The sequence below is a fragment of the Rattus norvegicus genome, chromosome 5 (assembly GCF_021556685.1).
Source record: "Rattus norvegicus strain SHRSP/BbbUtx chromosome 5, alternate assembly SHRSP_T2T, whole genome shotgun sequence".
In the NCBI taxonomy this organism is placed as follows: Eukaryota; Metazoa; Chordata; class Mammalia; order Rodentia; family Muridae; genus Rattus; species Rattus norvegicus.
The window spans coordinates 104,554,304-104,579,169 of record NC_141538.1 but is presented as its reverse complement, the minus strand read 5'-3'; the positions used below and the strand labels follow the sequence as shown (position 1 = coordinate 104,579,169).

The 24,866-nt window shown below is 40.0% G+C and overlaps 1 protein-coding gene across 10 annotated transcripts in view; it reads left to right on the top strand.

Annotated features, from left to right (window-relative positions):
- The window catches only part of Bnc2 (basonuclin zinc finger protein 2), a 401,546-nt gene that overhangs the window by 163,872 nt on the left and 212,808 nt on the right, over nt 1–24,866 (top strand). For 3 of the 10 annotated variants that reach the window (XM_087548057.1, XM_087548056.1, XM_087548060.1), the window contains one exon: nt 904–987. In XM_087548057.1, the coding sequence (XP_087404183.1) occupies nt 904–987 (84 nt within the window). 10 annotated transcript variants of the gene reach the window in all.

Here is a 24,866-nt window from a genome sequence, read left to right as displayed (position 1 = left end):
TCTCTTCATTTTAAAACCAGAAATGCAGTATTTGGAGTAGAGAGTATTTAGGGGTGATACTGCCTGATGGTAAGAGACGATGCAATTTCGAAAGAGGATCTTCATGGATTTCAGGGTCAAACTCTTGATGCCAACACATATTTTCCAAACTAAATTGTTTTATTGTTGATACTTTTGTGTAACAAAATTTATATCATGTTTCTTACACTTAAAGATAGCTAAGTATTGGATCTAGGTTCTTTTGTTTGTTTTTTTTTGATACCAGAACCTTTGCCCACAGTGTGTCAAGTGCCAGTTCCAGGGTTCTACCTCATACGAACCAAATAGTACCCTCCCCAGCAAATGAGAAGCAAAGCAAGGTAACAGTATGCAAATAAAAATAACAAGATTTATAAGTTTAAATTTACGTGTGTTAGTATATCACTATAAAGGAGAAATTCAACAGATATCTTTGGGATGTCTAAAGGTAGGAAGGGACTTCAGACAGCATAGAATGCTGTTCCCTCACTTTTCTCTGGAAATTTGAAGGCTAGGTGGGAAGACTATATGATCAAAATCCAGGAGAAAGTCCGTGTTTCCGTCTTTTTTCTTCCCCCATTTTAACTTCCCTTCTTCTTCTTCCTTTCTGTAGATACTTATGGCTATTTTGTGCTGCGTGATATAAATATGGGGCTAGGGCCATTAGAGAAAAATGTGTATGTATCTGTTCTTCTCATAATTAATTACCTATTCATAGTTGATAAACTAAGTTTCCTGTATTTTCAATGTATTTATCAAAGCAATGACAGATATATGTCATGGCCTTTTTCAGACCTGCAGTTGGGGTGCCCCTGCTTCTGTCTTATATAATGTGACTATATGCAGCCGCTGTGCCTAGCATCTAACCTGGCCATATTCTCTCAGGTTCCACTGGCATGTGCTGGCAGAGTGCTGGGCGCAGACTTCTGCCCAAACCTGGAGGAGATAGACCAGAGGCTGGAAGTCCAGGTTGGAGTCTTACTGTTTTATTAGCTGGGCATGCTGTGTTAGAAACAGGGACCCCTGGAGGCCAGTGTTCTCAGTGCTTTTAAGAGAGGATAACCCTTGAGATAGGTGTAAAGAGGGATTAATGCAGCATATATGTGGCAAAAGGTCCTTGTAAGGACAAGTCGTCTATAAGAAGAAGAAATTTATAACCCACCCATCCATCATCCACCCACCCATCCATCATCCATCTACCCCCACCCACTATCCATCCATCCATCCATCATCCATCCATTCATCCCATCCATTCATCCATCATCCATCTACCCCCACCCACCATCTATCCATCCATCCCATCCCATCCATCCCATCCTATCCATCCATCCATCCATCCATCCATCCATCCATCCCATCCATCCACCCACCTACCCATCCATCCATCATCCATCCACCCCCACCCAAAATCTATCCATCCATCCATCCATCCATCCATCCCATCCATCCATCCATCCCATCCATCCATCCCATCCATCCATCCATCCATCCATCCATCATCCATTCATCCAACCAACCAACCCACCAACCAAGAGACATAGTCTGGAATAGAAGAAAAATCCTGATCCCTGAAAACTGACTGTGTAGACTGACACAGGTTGCCATGGGATCTTTGGAAATAATTTAACCTGTGCACTAAATAAGAAAAGCAATGCTTAACAATAAGTACCTTTTGTCTTAGTACATTGGGAAATATGTGCAAAGTACATTTCTCCTGAAAATGTTGGCTCGGAATTTAGTTCACTTTGTGTGGTCTTGAAGCATTAGACCTGGCTTGGTGTATTGCAAAACATAAATATAAAGATGATGAAGAACATCTCTGCTTCTGTGTGCTTTTACATTTTCAAGGAATGTGTTTGCCATTATGATGTCCAGGCTAAGTTTCAACATGGATGGCATGGATAAACCTAGCTTTTCTTGGGTTTCAGCTTGGCATCATTTTCTAGATTTTTTTCACGCTTTACAGAATAAGTATATTGAGTATAATATTAAAGTATCTTTTACCGATTTAGATGTAACAAATAAGAAATGAGAGGATGTTTTTTTAGTAGCTGAGTTCCTCATAATGGGATTGAGGGTAATCTAGAGGCAGGGAAGTTTCAATTTTCGTAGTACTAAAAGGGTGTGTGTCGTCTCTTGCACACCTGCTCCTGGCCTAGAGAAGACCGCCTGAGCTTTGTTGTGTCCCAAGCTGGTACTGTCTAGGTGGTGTATGGATGTGGGACAATAGAAAAGCAGGTGTGATGCATTCAGGTCCTGATCATGCTTTTCCTAGTTCTGGAAAATTAACAGCATATGTGATATATAAATGTAGAGCTATAGAAGCCTCTTTGTGGGAAGGTGCTTGATGCTTGACCTTTGGCACGATGCGGACATATTATCCCAGCATTCTCTGTAAGTGGCTTGTGAGGGAGAATGTTGGGTAATGTATTTTGAACTTGAGATGTAGTGCGAAGAAAATGGGTCTGCAATATCAGTTTACAACAAAAAGTGAAAATACTTATTTAGCATATGATCTGGACATAGGTACATTGTTAGTGAAAACTGGTGGTAGGTAACCGTATGGTTGACAAGTCGTTATGGTCTCTACAGAGAAAATCAGACCATCACAAAGTAAGGAAAGTGATCGTGTTACTAGCTGCTTCCTCCTGTAACACGATTTTAGCAGACGAAGGGGGAAATTAGATCTCTTGAAAGATTGCCAGCTAGGTTGAATTGGGGAATTAGCTGGGACACACTTAAACCATTTCCTTCTCTTTTCCTTTCTTCCCCGTGTATGGCTTCCATACCTTTTAATTATACATATTCTGGCCATATTATGTTAGTTACAATGAGTGTAATCTGTTCTGGAAGTGTTTTTAAGTTTCATCTCATTCATTCCTGTCATGGTATTTAGTTTGTTCCTCTTTCTCTATGTGAGAGGAGTAGCCATGCACCTCAGGGAGTTCCTTGCTGAATTTGCCCGAGTCATGGCTTTTTCCTGGTGCCAGACACTGTAAAGAATGGAAGGCTGCTGCTTGGCCTCATGATTCTCGGGGTAACTTCCGGGGCACCTCAGTTTGGTAGGCAATACTTTCTTTATATTCCTTTTTACGAAGAACATTCATGTAGGGCTAACTCTCATGTATGGTTTAGTTCTTATTGACTTACGTTCTTGTGACTCATCAAGCCTCTTTCGGCAGTAGCTTCCTCCTATTAAATCCTTGCCTTTTATTCTTAGGTTTTTCAGCTATCTTCGAAGCTTCATGGTTTGATAACGTTGAGATTCCTCATACTTGTCTTTGTATCTTTGATCTCCAGTAACTGTCCTACTCAGTGCCTGGATTGACTTTTGCAAAGGCATCTGCTGTGCTTTGGGGTTAATGCTTGATAGACCAGTAGCTAGAAAGTCAGCTTCAGTTCACTTTATGTTTGGCTGATTTTCCTCAGTGGCTTCTAAGGTAGATGTGAAGCTGGAATTTTCTGCTTCGCCTGGGAATTTAATTGATAAACAGCAGAATGGAATTGTACAGAGGCACGGCTGTCTTCTAGGAAGTGGCCCTTCCAGGATAGCCCCTCCTAAAGCTGTTGAGTATTTTGTATATATTTAATAAAAAGTTGGCCTTTCTTAGCCTAGCCGCATCTCCTCACAGATTCAGTTGGTACAGTTAACTCCCCAGTTCTTCTCTTGGTTGGGAGTTCACTATGTGAGGTTTGAGTTGGTGTTTTTCCCTACTGAAGTGCTTAGAAAATTAGAGTAAATAATGAACCAATATTTCAGTACCAGATTAGACACAATTTACTGTGATGTTTCATAAACCACAGACTTCTTTCTTCAGTGAATTCGTGAAGGATCTCTCTCTCTCTTTTTTTTTTCCAGACATACCAGGGTGCAAGTGTAAATTTCCATAAAATTTAAATGAGGTGCTTCCTGTAATTAATGAACAATTGTGGCTGCTCTCTGGTCTGCATTGTAATTAACCGTGATCAGGCTTGTTTAGTGATGACACTGTTCCTGTAATAATTTGACAAGCTACTGTGAATTTGCCAGGTTATTAAACAACCTGCAGCATTCACTTACGGAGTCACAGGGACGAGCTCCACAGTAGCAGCCACTGCCTGTTAAATGCAGCACGAGGGTGAACCAGAAGCCACCCCTTGAAGTCTATCTATCACCACAAGCAGATTTATATTCCTGTGATTTTGAAGAACTTAATTAATGTGGTATGGGGATATCTTGAAAACTTTGTTTATTGTATGATGAACCTACTGGGACAAAGCCGATTATTTTTTAGGACACACAACGAAGCCTGCAGGTTGTCTGTAGTATATCAGTATGAACAAAATGGAGACAGATTTCCCTTACTATCTTATTACAGAGATATAATTAATTTTTTAGAAAGCTCTTTCAGGTTCACTTACATACAATAGCCCCCACATAGTGTTATTTTCTCTCCCTTTTTATTAGGACAACAGATGACTGTGTGCTAAGCAGTCACATTGCAGGTACTCAGCTCGAAGTGGCCTGGTACCCTTATGTCCTCGGTCACTAGCGCACCATCCTCCCCCACCTCCCTTCAGGTTAAGAGCTGTTCAAAACGTTACTGTCTAGTTACTGTGGTGTCTTTCATTCAGATTCTGTTTATTGACTAAACCACAAGGATTCCTGCCCAAAGTACCAGGCGGTCTCTGCTTGACTGATTTTGATTTTCTAACATCAGCCCTGGGGTTTATTTGAAAAATGTACATACACTGCAGCTTTAACAAGTCAAGTGACTGCGTGTTTTTTACCATGGAGTAGAGTATATCTGAAGATCATTAAATTTGGTGGTGGGGGTGGCCACGGTAGAGCCTAAGTGTAGTACTTCTTGAACGATTTGTGTGTGTGTCTGTGGGCATGTGGGGTGTGTGTGTGTGTGTGTGTGTGTGTGTGTGTGTGTGTGTGTGTGCATGAGAGAGAGAGAGAGAGAGAGAGAGAGAGAGAGAGATGCTTTTTGTCTTTTCATCTTCTCCAAGAGCCAGAAAGTTTCCTGCCGTTCTCTTTCCAGCTATTGACAAATGATTGCCAGATGTGAGGTCTTTGCAGCGCTCTTTCCCTCAGCAAACCTGCAGCGAAGGGATATTTGATTCTCCCTTGCCCATTTCATCTCCTTTCCACATCTGCCAGGGACACACAAGCAATACATCCCTACATGAGAGTTTAAAGTTTACCCAGTTCCCTTTCCCCCTTAGATAAAGTGTTCGGAGACAACAGAATGAGGTCCATATGACGCACCCCCATCCTCCCTGTATGAAATTAGTTGTTTATTTTACTTATCTACCTCTCGGTGATCGAACTTTCATTCCAGTCTCCGTCCAAGGAAAGTCTGATGCAAGGCTGGGAGTGCTAAGAGTTTACTCTTGTCTGTAGGCTACACAGAGTGTCACCACTGGAGCTCCCCTGAGTCCTTTGACGCTGAGAAACACAGGCTATTCTAGGATAGCCCAGGAAAGCATTGAATACACAAAAAGACTAAATGTTAAGTGTTGAGTGTCCTGTAGGATGCATTAGTCATTTAAGATTTATAAAAAAAACAATTATGGATGTGGAAAAGTCACCTTGTTCGATTTCTCCGTGTTTGTATCCATTGTCCAAGTTGCTATGTAACAGCCTGTAGTTTTAATCACCAGTAGCTTGTTAAAGAGAAAGTGTACTGAGTTTGGGGGGCGTGTGGAGTTAGCTTGCTTGGGGAGGCCACACACATAATCACTAACATGCACAGAGGCCTTTTGCATCTGTTTAGAATCTGTATTGATACTGATTTTTTTTCTCATCTCAGTTTGAAAATAGTTTCTAAAATGCCCATAGCTCATGTTCATTCTATAGGGTGGGCTGACACAGGTGGCCTTTCTGTTTTCCTATTACACTTCTTGGCAAACGAAAAGGCCCCTTATTCCCTGAATAAGATCAGGGTATTTTTTTTAAACATTTAAAAAATAATCCATAAAATGTCTGCCACATGTTCTCTAGTTTATGGAAATGTTTTCCCAATCAGAGCCATGTATTGAATTCTTACTGTAAAAGTGCTAGTGTGTTTATTTCCCCACCTTTTTAGCTACCTGTGATTTCTATTTTATGTGAAATTGTGTTTTATGTGAAACTCAAGTGAAGAATTCAATGAATATTTCTGAATTTTTATACTGACTTTTTATCGTGGGTATTAAAAGTGGTCAGGTAAAACAGCTGTGCCTGCCTGGTGTTGCAGTCAAAACAGGAAGTAGGAACTGTGTTTTTCAATATTTCCTTTAAACGAAATTAATGAAATAACAAAGCTAAACAACAAAATCCCAGTACCCCCTGGGGAAACGAAACAACCTCATGAAACAAACAAACAAACAAAAAACCAACCTTACTTAAACACAAGTAAATGGGCAAAGCCACTAAGAAAGAGTTGCCAAAATGTATTCCTATTTAATGTTTTTTGTTGAATAGGATAGAGGATGATCATGATTGAAGAGAGAGACAATTATTTCACACTGCCCACTCTTAAAAACAAGACACTTCTCAAAATAACCCAAAGTGAGAAAGGCCTCTTTGGACAAGTTCGTGATCTCCTGTTCTTTGCAGTCCTCTGGGAGTGGTGCCATGGTCGGCTCTCCGCACACGCAGTAGATGCTGGCGTGGAGAAGGTGGAGGCAGAGACCTTTCCCAAACAGCAGGGTTAGGAACCCCAGCAGCAGCTGAGCTCCTCCAAGTTTACATCCCTTTGCAGAATTTGCCCTAACTAGTGCATTTGCCGGTTTCTCATGACTTCCTGCTTTTTCCTCACCGTAGTTACTCTGGGAGGCAGAGAGGTGCTAAGCAATGGAGGTGTCATCCGGCTGTGTACCTAGGGAATGTCCTTCAGAGGACAACTTGTCACCAGCCGTCAAAGAAGAGAGTGGCTTTGTGGTCTCTGAACATCTGGCAGTGCTGCACAGGAAGCTGAGGGGGTGTCATTAATTGTGATGAAATAATTTAAACCATCAGGAATAAATGAGGCTGTTAAGCTAAGTTCAGATTCCATTTGCCACGCACATGTGTCTAGCAGCCTGTGTGCAGTTAAAAAAAATTGAATTATATTAGCTCGTGAGTAGAAGTGAAACAGATACTGTAAATGAAACAAGTTGCTGTGCAGAGAAGACACGGTATCGAGCCACTTCACAGACTTACAGTTTGTAGGATCAATACAGCAAAAGTGCTGCATTATTTCACGAATTTTTATATGAAAAGTTGTTTTGTAAGGTAGTCATGTGCACTGCAAGGGCCAGCAGACGGGGCAGTAACTTGAGCTTCACCAGTTTTTTTAACCGGCGAGGAAGAGTACTTGTGTGGCAGGGTAGAGCAAGTCAGCAGGTAAAGGGCGTGATGTGGCCGGCGCCCTTCCTCAGGTCTAGGTGCACAGGTCCACCTCTTGCAGAGTCTGACAGTGGAGCCCAGGTTTCACTGATTTTGAATGCCATTCTCAAGCAGAATAGAACCAGGCAACTCTGACTTCTTCAGAGGACAATACCATCAGCTTTTAAAGGTCTGAGCAACTCCGAGGTTCTGTGAGCCGTGGTGTGTAGGTTCCAAAGTGCATTTCTAAAATAAAACTTACTGATGTACCCACGAACAAAGTTTCAGAATTGAACGTTTCTTGCCGACTAACCTAAAAATCGAAAAGAAAATGAGACTGCCTAGGTACAGAAAATATAGTTGAAAAGAAAAAAAAGAAAGGAGAGGTATTTGCTGTCAGAAAACAAGATGCAGGCGTTGGGCTTGAGCTCTGACAAGCTTTGGATAAGAGCCATTGACTGTAGATACTTTATCGCTCCGGCTCCCTCCTCCCTTGGTTGCCTCTCTGCCTCTCTTTCTATCCAGTACTGCCTCTTTTGTGTTTTCTCCCTGTTCTCTTTTCCTGTCTGTGTTTTCACGGCATATTTTTGCCCTTTTCTGTTTGCTTCTCTTGACTTCTTGGTCTCACTTCCCACCTCCCACAGGAGCGATCTACAGGCCCCTTTCATATACAGAGTTGAGCTGCTGATCCTGAAAAGATTGGTGTCCACAGTTACTTTGAAAAATAAACATCAAACCTAAAATTAAGGTTGCATCCATTCATAAAATTGCATGACTCTTGATGGGTTTGAAAACATGAAAGAATTTGATAAAGAAGTTGAAGAAAGGAATACAGGATGTTAATTGAGCCACCTCTTCCTGTTTCTGGGTAAAATTATTATCAGTGTCATTCACAGTTTGGTAGGTTCAGGTGAACATGTTTCTTTTCCTATGTAGGGGGATATTCATGTAGAAACCCTTGAGCTGAGACTTGCTAAAACCCCAGCAGAGTAACAGGTAGGAGATCCCTCCCTCTGTGTGTTATTATCTCTGGATTTCATTTCAGTTGGTGCAATGGAATAGGCAACTTTTCTTTCTTTGGTGCTGCCCCTCACTTATGGAAGGACTAGAAGGGGGAGAGAGTGTTAGTATGTAAGGCATTTTGTGTGGCACAGATTAACAGTAAATCTATTCTTATGCTATATTTTCACTAGTTTCTGGTTACCAAACAGTTAATGATTAAGAAAAAAAAATCCTGAAAAGCATATGTGTCTTGCCTACATAAATATTATGCAATTTAAAGTAGTTTTAAAGTTACCTTTTTTTCCATAGCAATTAAATGTTGACAGGAAAAAATTTAATAAGATAATGGTTTTGATCTCTTTTTACTGAAAAACAAGAAAAATGATAGTGTTGTATTTGGGAAAATTGAAATTTGTTGGTAAATACAAAAAATCTGCTGAATGAATGTAAGGTTTTTCCCTTTTCCATTTTTTAAATTTTGGCAGGATATAAATTAGATGCTTTCATGTACTTTCCTATGTTTTTCCTTTTAATCTTTCTGTTGCTGTCGTTGGGTTTATATCCTGCTTCTGTAGCCTGAAAGTCATGCACTTGTAAAGCTTAGGTTTGAATTTTTCAGGTAAATTAGGAATGAAATAAACTTCACATTCTTCGTAGTGTAAGTGTTTTGATGAGAGAGCATTGTGTGAATCTCGGGTGATGGATTTGACGTGAGCTGTCCATGTTGGTGACTGCGTGTATTGACGTTAGAAATGCTGAGCTGGCTTTACTGCGTGTGGTTTCTTAAGCTTTGATGTAAAGGCTCCATATGGAAAGGAGGTGAGGAAGAAACAGGAAGTTTTCAGTTCTCCTCTTGCTAGAGAATTATGTATTTTGAGTGCGCATGTACATGTGCATGGGTTTTAATAAATATATTACACACTATACCCATACTTTAATAGCTATAAGAGTTACTAATTATCTTCCATCCATATTATTTGGTTGGGGTTAATCACCATGAATACTTTGTATTAGAACATACAAGTCTTTCTGTCTTCCGTACAGGAAAAGAAAACCCTTTGCTTGTATAGATAGTACAATCTCAAGTTGTGAGGCAGGTTCATTAGGACTTGCAAGTGAAAATTATATGAGTTGTAAAAACCCAGTATCTTCCACCTAATGATTTAGAAACCGTGTCTGAGAAGCCTGATAGGACTTATCCCCAGATCGTCCCAACACTCTCCATTGCTAGTCTGAGCCTACATTGTATCGTGTGCTTGTTTCTATTCCTTTAGTGGTTAGTACATATTACATGACATTGTTTTAACATTTAAAAGCTAAGTTACACAGCCAATTCCTCCCATGTTCCCCACAATCCAGAAGAGCACAGAGAATGCAGATAGCAGTCTTAACTAGACCTGGTGGTGGCGTCAGGATTCAGGAAGCTTCAATTTTAAGCACCGTTCTAGCAATCTCAGCAGGTTTTCCATGGAAAATAAAATCACATGTGAGAGGCGCTGAAGCAATGCTAAGGCATAGAGTGCTTAGGTGTGTTTTGGTTCTTCCTGTCTGTTTTTCTAGCGTCTGTTAATGTTGTTCAAAAGCTACCTCTTGAACAGTATGAAGTAGAGAGAGTCCTATCTAAGTGATCCCTGTTTCCAAAGCAAAGTGACATTTGCAGATAAACAAGGAAAGGAATTGCCTGAGAGTAGAAAAGTCTTCTTTAATGTTCAGTGAGTGCCAGGAGAGTTTCTTGGAGCACAGAGGCAGACTAAGTTCCCTTGAAATCATTGTTACTTTTAAGAAACATCTTTAAGTGCCTTTTTGGGTAAGGTTGTGTTTGCATCCTATAAAATGTGAGCTGAACAGATAGGGTCTCTGCCCTTTAGGAGTTTATAATCAAAAACATAGAATGCAGCTGACATCTGTTATTGTATTGAGGTTTTACAAATAAACATTGATCACTTATGTAAATAAAAGTTTTATAACAAAGAGGAGAAAAAGCCTTTTCTTGCCTGATTAAATAAGTAAACAGACATTCTTATCCACACACTGAAACTATCCATAGAAGTTGTAAAGTGGCTGAATTAAAATACTCCTGACACGCTATTACAGCGCGGTGTTAGAGGTTTGAAGCGTGAGCTCATATCACCGATGGCGTCCTTCGAATGGTCTCATGTTGAGATGGTGCTTTGTTTTCTGCTTAAGAAAGTGCAAACAAGGTCAGTTTTTGTTGCCTATGGATTTTCCCCGCCTATGGATTTTCCCAGTTACATTCTAAATGCCAATTGGTGGTCTCTGCCAGAAAATGAGCCTAAAATTTTTATCTAAGCCCTTAATATTATCAAAAATCATGTTTTTAAAATGAGCTGTCTCTCCCTTTGTTCTTTCAGTAGAAGCTACGTTAAAAGAAATACAGGCATTTAAAATTGATGCTGATCATGAAATGAACAGAGAGACTGTGTGTGTGTGTGTGTGTGTGTGTGTTGGGAGAGGGATGATTGATTCAGAACTTGGAGTTGTAAAGCTCCTTGCAAGTCAAGTTTTGGTGAAGCTGTAGCAAGTGAAATTAAACATGTATGTTGAGGGCAAGTGAGTATTTAGTTTGGTAAAAACCTTTTCTCTCCTCATGGCTAACTTTAGTGCAGGGCCATAACAGTTTCTTCATTTTTGAGTGACTAACAACATTGAGAAGACTAAACATGAACCCAGCTCAAAGGTCAAGAGACTTTAAAAAAAAGAGGCTATCTCTACCTCACTGTAGGTGTCTGTCTGTGTAAATTGAAGCACGTGGGTGCATAAATTAATTAGAAGAACAGTCAGTGATATAAATCAAACTTATTTGGTACACTGGTGAAACGAGCATTGTTTATAAGATTATCTTGTTATTTAATCTCTTCTGTGTAAACCTGGCTGGCTGGCATTATGAAGCAGTCACACAATTAATATGATGATGGTATACTTTTTCTCACACAGGTCTGGTCCTGCAGGCCTTTCTTGATGTATTTGTATATATAGAACTGGAAATTTTAATTAGCCAGACTCCCCCCCCCACCGCCCCTTTGTGTATGTCTGGTTTTCTTATTTTATTTTAAAATCTTGAAATGTCCTCAGAGATTTTTAATTCTTTTGAACCAGTAATCTACTGACCCTGGAAGAACACATCGCCTTCAGATGTTATTTTCTCACAAAGTTCTGCGAAGTTCACGATTGGAACTACCTGCTGTCTTTAGCTACCGGGTGCTGTGCTGCTGGGTCTCAAATAAAAAGAAGATTTTACTTACAAATGAACCCATTCGGGATTTCTTGAATAAACAAAAAGCTCCTTTTCTCTGATGTACAGAGGAATTTTGCTTATAACTATTAGTCACATAAGTCTTTTCTTTACCCCAGCAATGGCCATTTTTTATCTTTTGTATGAAAAGGAATATATCCCATTAGCTCCCTAGCAGAAGACAGACACTTTTTAAAGATCCCAGGAGGCGTCTTCGCATTGTGCAGGTGTGCGTCGTGGTGACATTGAGCATTGGCTTCATGGCCTTTGCTTACCTTGTTTCTGGGTCCCCACCCCCACCTGCTACCTGACCTCTTGAGCTTATGTCTTTATGTTACAAGATGACAACTCTGCCTTGGCGAGGTGAAGGTCTGATGTTAGCTGATCACGAGGTGAAGGTCTGATGTTAGCTGATCACATTCTCAGTTTGCCTAACTGTCCTTGGCATTCTTTTATGATTATTAGTATTTTCTGACAGCGCTTTTCAATAATTTTACAAATAAATTGCGAAAAATAGGACATTTCCTCTCGTAAAACCTTTTATGACTAGAATTTGGGGACTGGACTTTGTTGTTGTTCCTTCGTAATCTCATACAGGGGATCAATCTAGAACAGTCCTGTTAGGCATGTGCACAGGGCAGTTAGGAATGACTTGATGCAAACTCAACTGTGAGGTTTTTTTTTTTTTTAATTAACTTGGGATATTGACTTCTTTATTGGCCAACCCTGGTAATAAAGATTAAAATCAAATATTTGAGTGTACTATTTAGACAGTTCGATCTCATTTTCACGTGTGTCATACATTTTGCCATTTGAATAGTGATTACTTATCATGCCATAGCAATATTCCTTACTCTTAGGAGTATATATCTGTGGTTTTGGGAATCAGCAACCGCAAAATAAATAAATAAATAAATAAATAAATAAATAAATAAATAAATAAATAAATAAATACTAACCCAAACCAAAACCAAAACAACTGAGGACTAGTCACCCATGAAGGATGATTTGCCAAGAGCTTACTTAATGAGAAAGCGTGGCGTAAGACCTCACATTATATATGTTCTCAGACTTTCTCACTGTTATAGGGCATAAATTGTAAGTCAGCGCTAAACTGTGTAGATGTGTTTTCAGAGGACTGGATGTGTTCTCTGCAGTCCTCTCAAGATACTGTGTACTAACACGTATTGAGATCCAGGTATCTGTTTACTTGAAGCCATGTGTGTGGTACAACAGGGCACCTTCTGTGTTGGAGAGGTGACTTAACTGTGTGCCAGCTGTTTCTTCAGCCTGCTGACCAGAGCCAGCTTCTTGTATCGGGTAGGAGGGACAGTGCCGTGAGAAAAGAGCATGGAGCTGTATGTCTCGACCCCACCTGGGAGTGGAGAATGACTGAGCCCATCAAAAATCCAGAATGTAGAAATCAGCCAAATAGATGCCTGTTGGCAAAGGCACAAACCGTGTGTGGTTAAGGCTACATGAAGTAAACGCCTTGAGTTTTTCTGGTTTGTGGCTTCTCCGTAGGCTCTCCCTATCTGGATGTGAAACATCTGTGCTTTCACCTTATCTCTTTACTTTGAATTGCATGATGGCGCTATCCATTCCGCCATGGTCCATGTGGTTAATTTTACTCTAGCCATTCATTTTATGATTTTCCTCGAAAGTTGATGTAACCTGTGTCCTTCTGAGACAGACCATGACATTAACTTCTAAGGGTCTTTGTTTAGGGAAGAGCTTAGAGGAGAAATGATAGATCAGAGAAGCAATGGAATGATGAGTGTGGAGATGATAAGTGTTGAGTGGTGCTTCTTCTCAATAAGGCAGACCATGATTCTGTCTCCCAGAACATGAAGTGGGAAAAATGTTTACTCATTGGCTTTCATTGTCTGTTAATTACTGGGGCTCTCTGAACAACCATATGCCCTACTGGTGATTGTCTGGATCATACGTATGTGGGACAAGTTTAAGTTAATGTTTCTAGTTGGCTGTCACTAGTGGCGTTGGTTAAGGCATCTCGAACAAGGAACGAAATGGAGAAAATTGAGAGCTCGGTGGGACCCACAGGTTGATTTCACTTTGTTCCATAAACGGAGCTCTGAAATACTTGCTGTTCTGTACCCGTAGGAACTTCATTCTTCATGGGTAAGTTTGGCTATACATTTAACCACCCCCTTACTATTTGAAAGGACTTTGTGCATTTCTCCTAGTAATTTTGGGCAGCTCTTGGAATACTGACTGTTCATATTAGGGCCAGGGTGATCGCAATTTTGACTACTTTATCCATATGCAAGTATAAAACATCCCAATTATATTTCAAAATCTTTGATTTTAGACTAGGGGGATGTTGTTACCGATTCAGTTTCTCTCTCTCTCTCTCTCTCTCTCTCTCTTTCTCTCTCTCTCTCTCTCTCTCTCTCTCTCTCTCTCTCTCTCTCTCTCTCCTTTCTCCCCCTTCCTCCCCCTCTCTACTCTCCTCTCTCCCCTTTCTCAATGTGTGTGTTATTGTGTGTGCGTGTATTTAAATTTTTGTTAAAAAATGAGTTATTTAACAAACTTATGACACAGGGCAATTTGACCCAGACTTACACTGTTGATTTCAAGATGGCCATTGGGAGGTTATCTCAGTAGGTGCCATTGCTGCTTTTATGGAACCATGAGGCTTGCTAAGTTGAGGAAGAGTTAGAAAAGAATGTAAGGAGAAGCTGAAAACTAGTCCCCAGTGGAATTGAAGCATTACGTGCAGCTCTGACACATATTTGACAAAAGAATCTTTCACAAACCAGCATCTAACACAAGTCACTGAGCCACACAATTCTTGTGCGTATTTATTACAGTTAAGTGTTTCATATTAGTCATGGTCCTCAGTTTAAAGGGTAACCATTAGGACAGATCATTTGGAGGAGAAGAAATGACATCAGCGTTCCACTTGGAAATAGAGCTAAAGTCCCTTAACAGCCTTTGCTTTTCGTAAGTACAGGAACTGACCTTGATTTCTTGCTGTGTGCTACTAGGTTCCCTTCTGGCTGTCCCTTTCTAGAGCAGTGTGTGTTACTATAGGAGGGAAGCATGGTCTCCACTGATGTAGGAAGGTAGAAGACAACTCCAAATCAAGTACACAGATAGTATCTTAAAACTAAAAATTCTCCAATTACTTTATTTTTAACGACAAGGGAGCTGAGTAGAGAAATATCAGAAAGGTAGACCTTATTATGGTTTCACAGCCACTTTCATATCCTTAGTCAATCTGGGAATTGTTATCTAGTAAGGTTCTCTCTCTCTCTCTCTCCCTCTCTCTCTCTCTCTCTCTCTCTCTCTCTCTCTCTCTCTCTCTGTGTGTGTGTATGTCTGCGTGTGTGTGATTTGTTCTTTCTCTAATTCAGAAGACACTGCTTCATTAAAGAAGAAATTCAAGTGTATCTTGCTAGAATCTGTGTCTGAGGGAGGTGAGTAGGTGACAATTTGAGGTTAAAAGGCCTTTAGGGTAAAAATACAGCCTTAAGTGTATGTTGGAATATACTGTATAGAGGACAAGGAGGTTTAGATTATAAGAGAAATGACTGTTTGTGGGATCTTCAGGAACAATTTTTCTGCCTTGTGGTTGGTCACTTTCAATGTATGGCAGTTTCTTTCCATTACAACTCAAGAGCCAATCAATACATACAGTATTATGCAACTTACAGTTATATTATAACCAAAATATGTCAAGTGTGGTTTCTGAGTGGCTGATTTACAGTAAGTGTTCTTCAGTCCCCAAAGTGGGTGTTATGACTAATTTGAACTCCCATAGACAAGCTTTTTTTTCCACGTGAAAATTGTCTTGAGTGTTGAGGGGAGGGTTTGTAGAGAAAAGAGGAACAGTAACTCTTGTCAATGCACTCACATGCAGATTGATCAATTGTCATCTCCTTTGCATCTACATGGATTGTTATGAGTTATTTGCTCACCCTGGGAGAGACGTGCCCTGAATTATAATAATTTAAAATCTGTGAATCTATTAAAACCATATTTGTAGCTCTAAAAAAATTGATATTCACTGGGCAGTGTGCCCAACAAGAGAAAGTCAAAGAGATTACATACTTATCCAAAGTAAAGCAAGTACCCTGCCAATTCTCCCTTTGAAAGAATACAGCAGACCCACATTATACATCTACGGTAAGAAGAGGCAAGGAAAGAGCTCAATATATCAAAATCAGAAAGTGAATTCCATAATAATGGTTACAATGTTTCAAGATGTGATTTCGGCAGAGGCCTAAGTCACTGAATTAATCGCAACTTGGATGGGTTTAAAATGATTTAAAACACATCCTGTGGTTTTAAAATATATTTACTTCTCTCACTTACTTATACGCCAATAGACCCTGGATCACATGGGGTCAGGGCAGCATCCCTGTTTGATAGACAATGTATGGACTGTGTCACAACCACAGACTGTGGTCTTAGGCTGTCCTAGATGCCCCCATCTACAGTTCATAGGGTATGGAAATGTCAAAGCATTCCGAATGAACACTCTGACCTTTGACTGCGGGGTTGGCAATATAAGGCTGTGTTGAAACAAGCTGGTACTTGTAAGGCAGCTCGTCCACACGGAATGAGGATGGGCAGCTCTTGAGAACTGTATCGTGAGCTTAGCAAGAGTCGGGTGTATTCCTACTTTTCTGTCTTTTCTCAGCACTGTCTCTGGGCCTGGCCTTTGTCAGGAAGGTGTGTATGTGCTGAATGAGTGCGACAAACCCTGATCTTTGCATGGAATCGCAGTATGAATAGGCAAACGAAGAAACACTGTGCACAAAGGACACATATGTTCTAGCTGTACGTTGAATAAATGTGGGGTTTCTGTGGCAGTAGACAAAAAGCAAGATCACTTAAAAACTTCTGCTGAGGGGCAAATTCATGTTTGTGCTTATGTGTATATTCTGCTGTTTTAGATGAGGCCCTGCTCATAGTAGACTCTGGAAAAGTGTATCATACTCCTTTCTTCTTTGTAAACGTGGAGTGAATTTTCCATACTTTCAAGGAGGTTTCTTCTTTCCATATTAAGAGTTTGATAGATGTTGGGGCTCAGCCTACTTCTTGTTCTATTCATGTTAAAGACTGAATGCCTTGTTCACTGTAATCATATTGGTAAGAGTTGAAGAGTGCTAAAGTGGCACACACCTTTGATCCCAGTACTCAGGACATAGAGGCAGGTGAAGTTCAGAGTTCAAGGCCAACCTGATCTACATATGAAAAGATCCTGTCTCAAAAAAACTCAACCAACCAACCCAACAACAACAACAACAACAACAACAACAACAACAACAACAACAAAAACCAAAAACAAACAGCAGCAACATCAACTGGTTTGCTAGCTTGTGGTGGTACACACCTTTGATCCCAGTGCTTGAGAAGCAGAAACAGGCAGATCTTTTGAATTTGAGGCCACTTTGCTCTACAGAACAAGTTCTAGGACAGCCAGTGCTACACCAAGGAACCGTTTCTCAGAAAACAAAACAAAATAACAACCCCCCCTCCAATAAATGAAAAAAAAAAAAAAACAACAAAAAACCCCGGAAGTTGAATGCACTGTCTACCCATATGCTTTTCACGTATAATGGGGAATAAACTTGTGGGGACAGTTAAGGATGACGTCTAGTTATGACACTTAGGAAGAGGAGGAGAGTTGCACCATTAGCTTTTAATTAACCATTGCATTGGTTTTTATTTCTAAAAATAGTACTTCCGTTGTATGGAGTAAAGGACCTGGTTGTGTTATTTTATTCTAGGGTAGACTTGTTAAGGCTACAAAGTCAAAAGCCAAAAACCCAAACAAACAGCACTCCAGAAGCACCCCTGAATAAGAACAGCACTCCGAGAATTGGTTAGCTTTTAAATAAGCCGTCGTAGCTAATGGAGATGGGTGGGTGCATCTCATCACCTTAGCTGGATGGACCGACAGAACACATGGGGTACACAACGAGGTAATGAGTGATTTCATTACCTCATTGCCCGCACACTCAGCTGAGGTGTCATGCACTAGTGCAAGGCACACCTCTGAGATTAGAATTTATTTTTCTTTTTTGAGGCAAAACCTCACTGTGTAGGCCAGGCTGGCTCCTAAGTTGTAATGCTCCTGCCTTTGCTCTCCACCACCCCCCACTGCTGAGACTACAGATGTATAACCAGCTAGTATTTTTGTTCTGTAACAAGAAGCCGGAAGCGATCCTTATTGCCTTAGTTTTGGGGGCTAAATACCACGTTTAGTACTAGTTCGTAAACGTTTGAACTCAGGATATTGTAACTGAAAAGTAGAAGAAAATACCAAAATAAAAGAAGTCAAGTAAGCAAATTAATCTGGCTGATTTTATTGAAGTGAAACAGATATGATTTCCTCAAAGCATGACAGATTTTTTTTAAAGCTTATATCACCTTATGTATAAATAAACTCTGAGGTTATATGAGGTCAGGGTAACAACCCTGTGCATATGAACCTGTAGAAATGAGTGTAATCATATTTTATACCTACAGCAAGACATAAACTTGCCACCACGATTGAATTAAGAAAAGGCCCTGGATTAGCTAGACGTATGCTCGGTGGTGATGGGGCTGAGCCTCATCTCAGCAACAGAATCTGACTTAGGAGTTTTTTGAAAAACATTTTTACTTGGTTGCCAACATTATTTGCCTGTCGTTTACTGTGCTGTGAGTTGCTTTGGTCATTCAGGTAATGGACAGTATTGGTTAGTAGTAACCTTTTGGTGTATGTGTTTAAATTATTTTAATTAATTACACTAAGTGTCATTAATGCCTTGTGCCTCTTACTAATGTGTTATGATAGGGGAAACAAAAGGTCTCTATAGCGCTATAGGAGAAACCATTTTCAGCAAATATGGACGAGGTCAGGGGAATGCCGAAATTACTGGAGTAAAGAACACAGAGAATGAAGATGAGACCAAAACCAGATAGACAGAGTGCCGTTGGGCAGAGTGCAGCTCTGTGGGCAAGTGTGTTAGAAGGTGGACTTCCTAGGAAGGATTTATTTCATGGGGATGTACACTAAACATCTCTGGGCCTTTTGTTTATTAAAATTAACATTTGCATTTTATGCAAGATATCATACACAGATTATTTTAAATACGGCTCTTCTGTGCAAGTATACAGATTATTTGAAAGCACAACAGTATACTATTAATACTTCTTCAAATAAACCCAATTGCAGCTATCTCCCTTACTATTTTTAATTCTGAGAGTTCTTAGAGCTTTTATTGTCATTGTTTCTAGAAACTTCAGTGATTTGTTCGTTTTTCAGTTACTGAAGATTTCCTATGGAGACTTTGGCAGATAAAGAGTTTACATTTTAGATGATGTTCAGCTTTTAATTTTTTTTTTGTTCTTTCAATTACTGTTTAATGTTAAAACAGTCAGATATTTCTAAATAAATCTTGATTCACATACATTTTAGCCAGTTTTTGTCATTGGTTTTCTTAGACCTTAGAGATTTTAATCCTATACACATTATCTCTAAGTCTCATTCTTTACATTCCTTAAATAATGTATTCAGAACTTCATAACTAGCAAATAGTTTCTAATATATTTTACTTTTTTATTATTTTTTTTCAGCTTTTAATTTTAACTTATCTACTGCTTAATTATGAGTAAAGAAATTTGGAAATTGCCAGTTATAACATAGAAGTTGGATTATGTAGGTTACAAAGTAGAATGTATTCTTTTTAGAAATGATTAAAATAAGAAATGCCTAACTAAAGAGGTTACGTGTCTGTGTTATCTTCATTCCCGTCATTTCTAAAGCACTGTCCTGACTGAAGAGGTCCTTAGGTTTAGAATAGGCAGTGGTGCAGTATCAAGACAGCACTTTGTGGTAACTGGCTCGCATCCCAGTGCACAGAAAATGTCACCAAATAATAATTCCTGGTGAAAACACAGAAGTTACACAGATGTGTGAGTAAGCCATAAGACAGGATGGCAATGTGCAGTTTGTGTGTGCTCGGCTCAAGAAGTTTTCTCTTTAAAAAGCTCCTTTGCAGGATGGAGAGATGGCTCAGCAGTTAAGAGCACTGGCTGCTCTTCCAGAGGACAGGGGTTCAATTCCCAGCACCCACATGGCAACTCACAACTGTCTGTAACTCCAGTTCCAGGGGGTCTGACTTCCTGACACCAATGCTCATAAAATAAAATTAAATAAACAATAAAAGAGAAGACCACTTTGCAACCTAAACTACCTACTTGTCTTCCTTGTCCCCATTGTTCACACAGCTTTCTGTATGCCTCAGTATATCTCTTCCTACTATGGACTTGACATTGTTTTCACTATTATTCTTTTGTTTTGTTATGTCCTTTTGAGACAGGGTTTCTCTGTGTAGTCCTCGCCATCCTAGAATTCATTCTGTAGACCAGGCTGACCTGGAACTCAGAGATCCACTTGCCTCTGCCTCCCAATTGCTAGGATTGCTGGCTTCATTCTTATTCTTACCTGTGGTTATGATGTGATGGTATCTTGATTCATGGCTTGACTGGGAACAGTAGTGACTTCGCAGTTTTGTTGTTGTTGTTTTGTTTGTTTGTTTCAAACAAACAAACAAAAATAACCTCACTGAGAAAGGCATTTGGGGAAGCAGAAAGTTCTTAACAATTTTATGCCATTCAATTTTTCCTTGTTCTCTTTTTAGGTAGACATTTTCTCTCATGAGTAAGTAAAACCTGCCTTCCTATCTCTTGCCACGCCTCATTGTAATTTATGCTTCTTTAAAAGTCTACCCTATAGGAAACTGTTGAAGATGGGGTGGATTAACGTGTAAAATATAATTTGGTCTCATGTTCATGTAGTAATGGGTTGTTGAGTCTACTGTTTTGTATGATGCACTGAAAACATCCTAGTGCAAAACATCATAACATCCACCCCTTAGGGGACCAAAATATCCCTGTTGAGTACGGAACATATCCTCATGCCATAGTATGTGAATGTATCTTTGTGAAAAGAGCTAGTGAGAGCTGAATGCTTGACGTGAACCTTCCTTTGTAATGGTTAACTGGATTGCTCTCACCTTGGAAAGCCCTAAATCCTAGCCTATTTTTCTATGAAAACATAGTTGCAGCTGTTTCAAATAACTGGTGGTCTGAAGATGAGTCTTCATGTGGTTTGCTACACACTCAAAAACCTAGACGTGTCTAGGCCGTTTGTCTCTGAAGCTAAGGAGTTCAGTTTAACTTCAAATTAGTCTTAATTATCGATTATTTAAGTTCCAAAAAATTCCTGTTATGATTTAATTGTATAAAGATATTTATAATTTTCTTAAGATATCTACAAAGACATTTATAATTAAAAAATTGTCAGTAGTTTTGTTTTATACTAGAGACTATTAGACATGATATACAAGAAGGTGCACAAAATTTAAAAACAAGCAAGAAAATGAGCAGAAGTCGTGGCTGCTTTAATAGTAGTCTCTTGTGCAGAAAGAGCGCATTAGGACTGTGGCTGAGAGAATTCCTGTGTATGGGAGGGTAGTGATAACACTAAACCTTCATGGCTCCTGGGCTTGTGAGGCAAAGGGCAGTAGAACCCTTCACATGACCCACCATGATTTCATCCAGAGAGAACTAATTTACTAATCACTCTCTCACATTCATGTTGGAAGTTGACTGTGTTGATGAATTTGAGATTGAGGTAGGGTGGACAGTACCAACAGTTTTATAAATGAGGAAGCTGTTCGGTAAAGGTTATGTAGTTTACCCAACATTTCCTGTTTAAATGAACATTTTAAAGCACGATAAACTGAGGCAGCCGTGTTTTGCAGTGACATTTAGGGAAATTGACTAAACTGTTGAATATTTTTCTTTTTTCTTTCTCTTCTACCTTACAGCTGCTTTCCTTTTTCCGTATTTTGAAATTATTGCAAATGCATTTAGGAGCACACGGTTTTGAAAATGGCGTCTGTTGCAAACAGTTTCACAATGAACATTTCCGTTCTTTCTGCACATAGTACTGACTTAGAGAACTGTCTGCAGTTAGCCCCTCTTCTACTCCTGGGGCCTGGAGATGCCATCCTGCTCTGGCTGTAGGAATTCTATTATTGATCCTCTCCTTTTGCTCCTTAGGAGGTTTCTTTGTTTAAAATGTATTGCTACATCCGTTCAACATACACGTTTTGGAAAAATTGAGAATTTAGAAAAACACCTCTGACACCAGCTTCCATAGGATAAGCAAAGTCACATAACCACTGCAGTCCCTAAGTTATCCTCTAGCTGATAACGTTCACAGCATGATCTATGGTACCATGGAGAGGACGTTGTGAACCATAAGTACTATGAGGAACCTCCTGTCCTCCTCTGCGACTATATATACTTCCACCATTCAGAAAACCATAAGGCGAGCTTTGTTCTAGTTCATTTTTGCTCCATTTCAGTTCATAAATGCCCAGCGCACACCCTGTCACTGCTGTGTGACAGCCCTTCCCACTGCCATTCAGAACTCCATTAAGGAGGGAATGCATCACTTGCCTCTTCTAGTCTTTATTTTCTTTTTTTAAAATTTATTTTATGTATTGTGAGTACACTGTAGCTGTCTTCAGACACACCAGAAGAGGGCATCAGATCCCATTACAGATGGTTGTGAGCCACCGTGTGTTGCTGGGAATTGAACTCGGGACCTCTGGAAGAGCAGTCAGCGCTCTTAACTGCTGAGCCGTCTCTCCAGCCCTCTTCTCGTCATCTTTCTGCTTTAGCCTCTCTGCACAGCCGCTGTGGAGACCTGACCTCATCTCATGCATTTTAGTTTTCTACTTACATCTCTGTGACATTTCATTTTCTTTAACCACTCTCATTAATCCTCAAATCTTTGGATTCTTTGAGATTTCATTCTTTTCTAACTCGCTGTTTTACAGTTAACTTTTGTGCATTCCAAATGTTAGTGTTTTAAAGATAATATGCATTTGTTTTCCCCTGCATTCTATGAAGGAGATTATATTAATTCCTGTTATTTTTAATTTCCATTTAATTTTCTGATGACTACCCAACTCTTTCTCTAGCCTAGACTTTTCTATATGGCTTTATATTTGTAAGTTCGTCTATTTCAGTGCATCCATTTGAAAGCTCGAGGTGGAGGTGGGCAGAGTTTAAAGATTTCAGTGTCTGTTCTTACATTCCAGAAAGCCTGTGTTGCATGTTAATGATATCACCATCTATGTCATATTCTATGTTGCCAGCTGTATAATAGCCACTCAGGTAGAAGCTTGGAAGTCCTCCTGGATTCCTCCTTTTCCCCAGTCCCTGCTCACATTTTCCATTTCAAAGGCAACTAAGCTATTTCCTTATTCATTTTCTGAACTCACAGTGAAGCCAACCTTCTTATTCAGTGGCTAGAAATTCCCACCTAGCAGAAGGAGTAAGGTCTAGAGAAATGTTGTACAACGTCATTCCTACTCTTAGATTACTAAGTGTGCTTAAAGATTAATTGTACAGTAGCTGATCCTAAGGAGCAAGCATTCTTCATATAAAACAAAACAGAAGCAGAAAAGCCCTCAGAAGAACATGGCCAAAGATAGGCTTATTGCCTTAATTGTGAAGATGGTAATGTGAACATGTAGTGTGTCCAACGCATCAAACTGTTGACATTAATTCTGCACAGCCGATTTCAGCACATCTGAATGGGTCAGGGCGGAGGAGCAGCTCCCACCAGCTTACTGGTTTTCACCTCTCTGTTCAGTGCTGGGTGGCTGTCTTCCTCTCTATTAGATGCAGAGCTGATCTGAGCCTTGCAACTTCATTATTTTCATTTTGTATAGCCCTGTATATTACACCAAGGATCTCACATGTGGTAGAGAAATGCTCTTGGAGAGCTTAAACCCCTTAAAGCTGTATTTTGAGAATGAGTCTCATGAAGTTGTTCAGGCTGGCCAGGAGCTTGCTGTCCTTCTGCATCAGCCTCCAGTGAACTGCCGTGGTGAGTGTTTGCCCCTGGACCGGTCTACCTTGTTACTGTTGTGTCTTCCGGCTCCCGGAATGACAAGCTGTTCCACTGGAGTGTCAGATGAGAGAGAAAGCCATCTGCGTTCTCCAGTGCTCTTCCTGTCTTGTTCTGATGCGTGAGTTGGGTTTCTTTTGTTCTGCGTGTTCTTTGAATAGAGGTTCCTCTTCATTCTCTTCTCTGCTCCCTGCACATTCTGTACCCAGCGTTCCTATCTTTACAGCAGTTGTTTCTGTTGAGTAGTTGTGCGCGTGTGAGTGCATGTGTGCGTGCGTGTTTGTATGTGAGTTTGTGATGAGGTACCTGGTAGGATATTTAGGAGCTTCTTGTGCTTACTCATAGCTAACAGCTTTTGTGTCCCTCTTGCCTCTTTATTGTGACAACTAAACTGAATCTAGGCATTCCCAAGGTGTCTGGATGACAGTCCGTTTCCTCTTTAGAACACTTTCCTATACATTACTTTGTTGAGGCACTTATGATCCCATATGGTGGTTCTATCATGACCTGTTCATGTCTTTACATTCATGCATGCATGTTTTTATGTGAGAATTCGTGTGCCACAGAGCACATATGAAGGTCAGAGTACAACATGCAGAAGGCTGTTTTTTCCTTTGCCTTTATATGTTGGGAGATGTAACTCAGTTCATCAGACTTGGTGGCAAACAGCCTTACCCACTGAACCCTCTTGTTCATCCTTATGGCTGCCAGAGGCCAGCATATTCAGGGCTTCTAGAGCAGTGCTGAGACTGTATGGTCCCCAGTCAGCATGTGCTTATTCAGTTCCTATGCCAGGACTGTGCCTGCGTCTCCTTCCAAATAATAAGAAAGGACAATCTACAATGTGAAGCATTTTATTTTAAAAGAAAGAACTTGATAGTTTGATTTGCCAATTTATAGTAATTTTTATAAACTAGCTGAGGGTTGTATTCTACAAAGGTACCTGAAGGGAATCCTATCATTATTTATAAAAGAGTAGATTTTTTGAAAGCCTAAATCATTTCCTTAATTTTCCTACCATGGTTGATATACTCTTATATTTTTAATGGCAAATTTGTTTATTCCTGGGTGAACAGTTGTTCAGGACCTGTAAAGGCCCTTTAGACATTTCAGATAAATATTCAAGGAGGACTTTTAATATAGTGAGATAAAAAGAAGCACAGCAACAGACACTTCTAGGAGTGAATTAAGCTCATATTTTAGGCGTGCGTGCGTGGTAAGTGTCCATGATAAACTCAGATTCTTAACTGGTTCTAATCATTGCCTTCATTGTGGTGAATTCGGAGAGTTAAGGTTACTGTGAT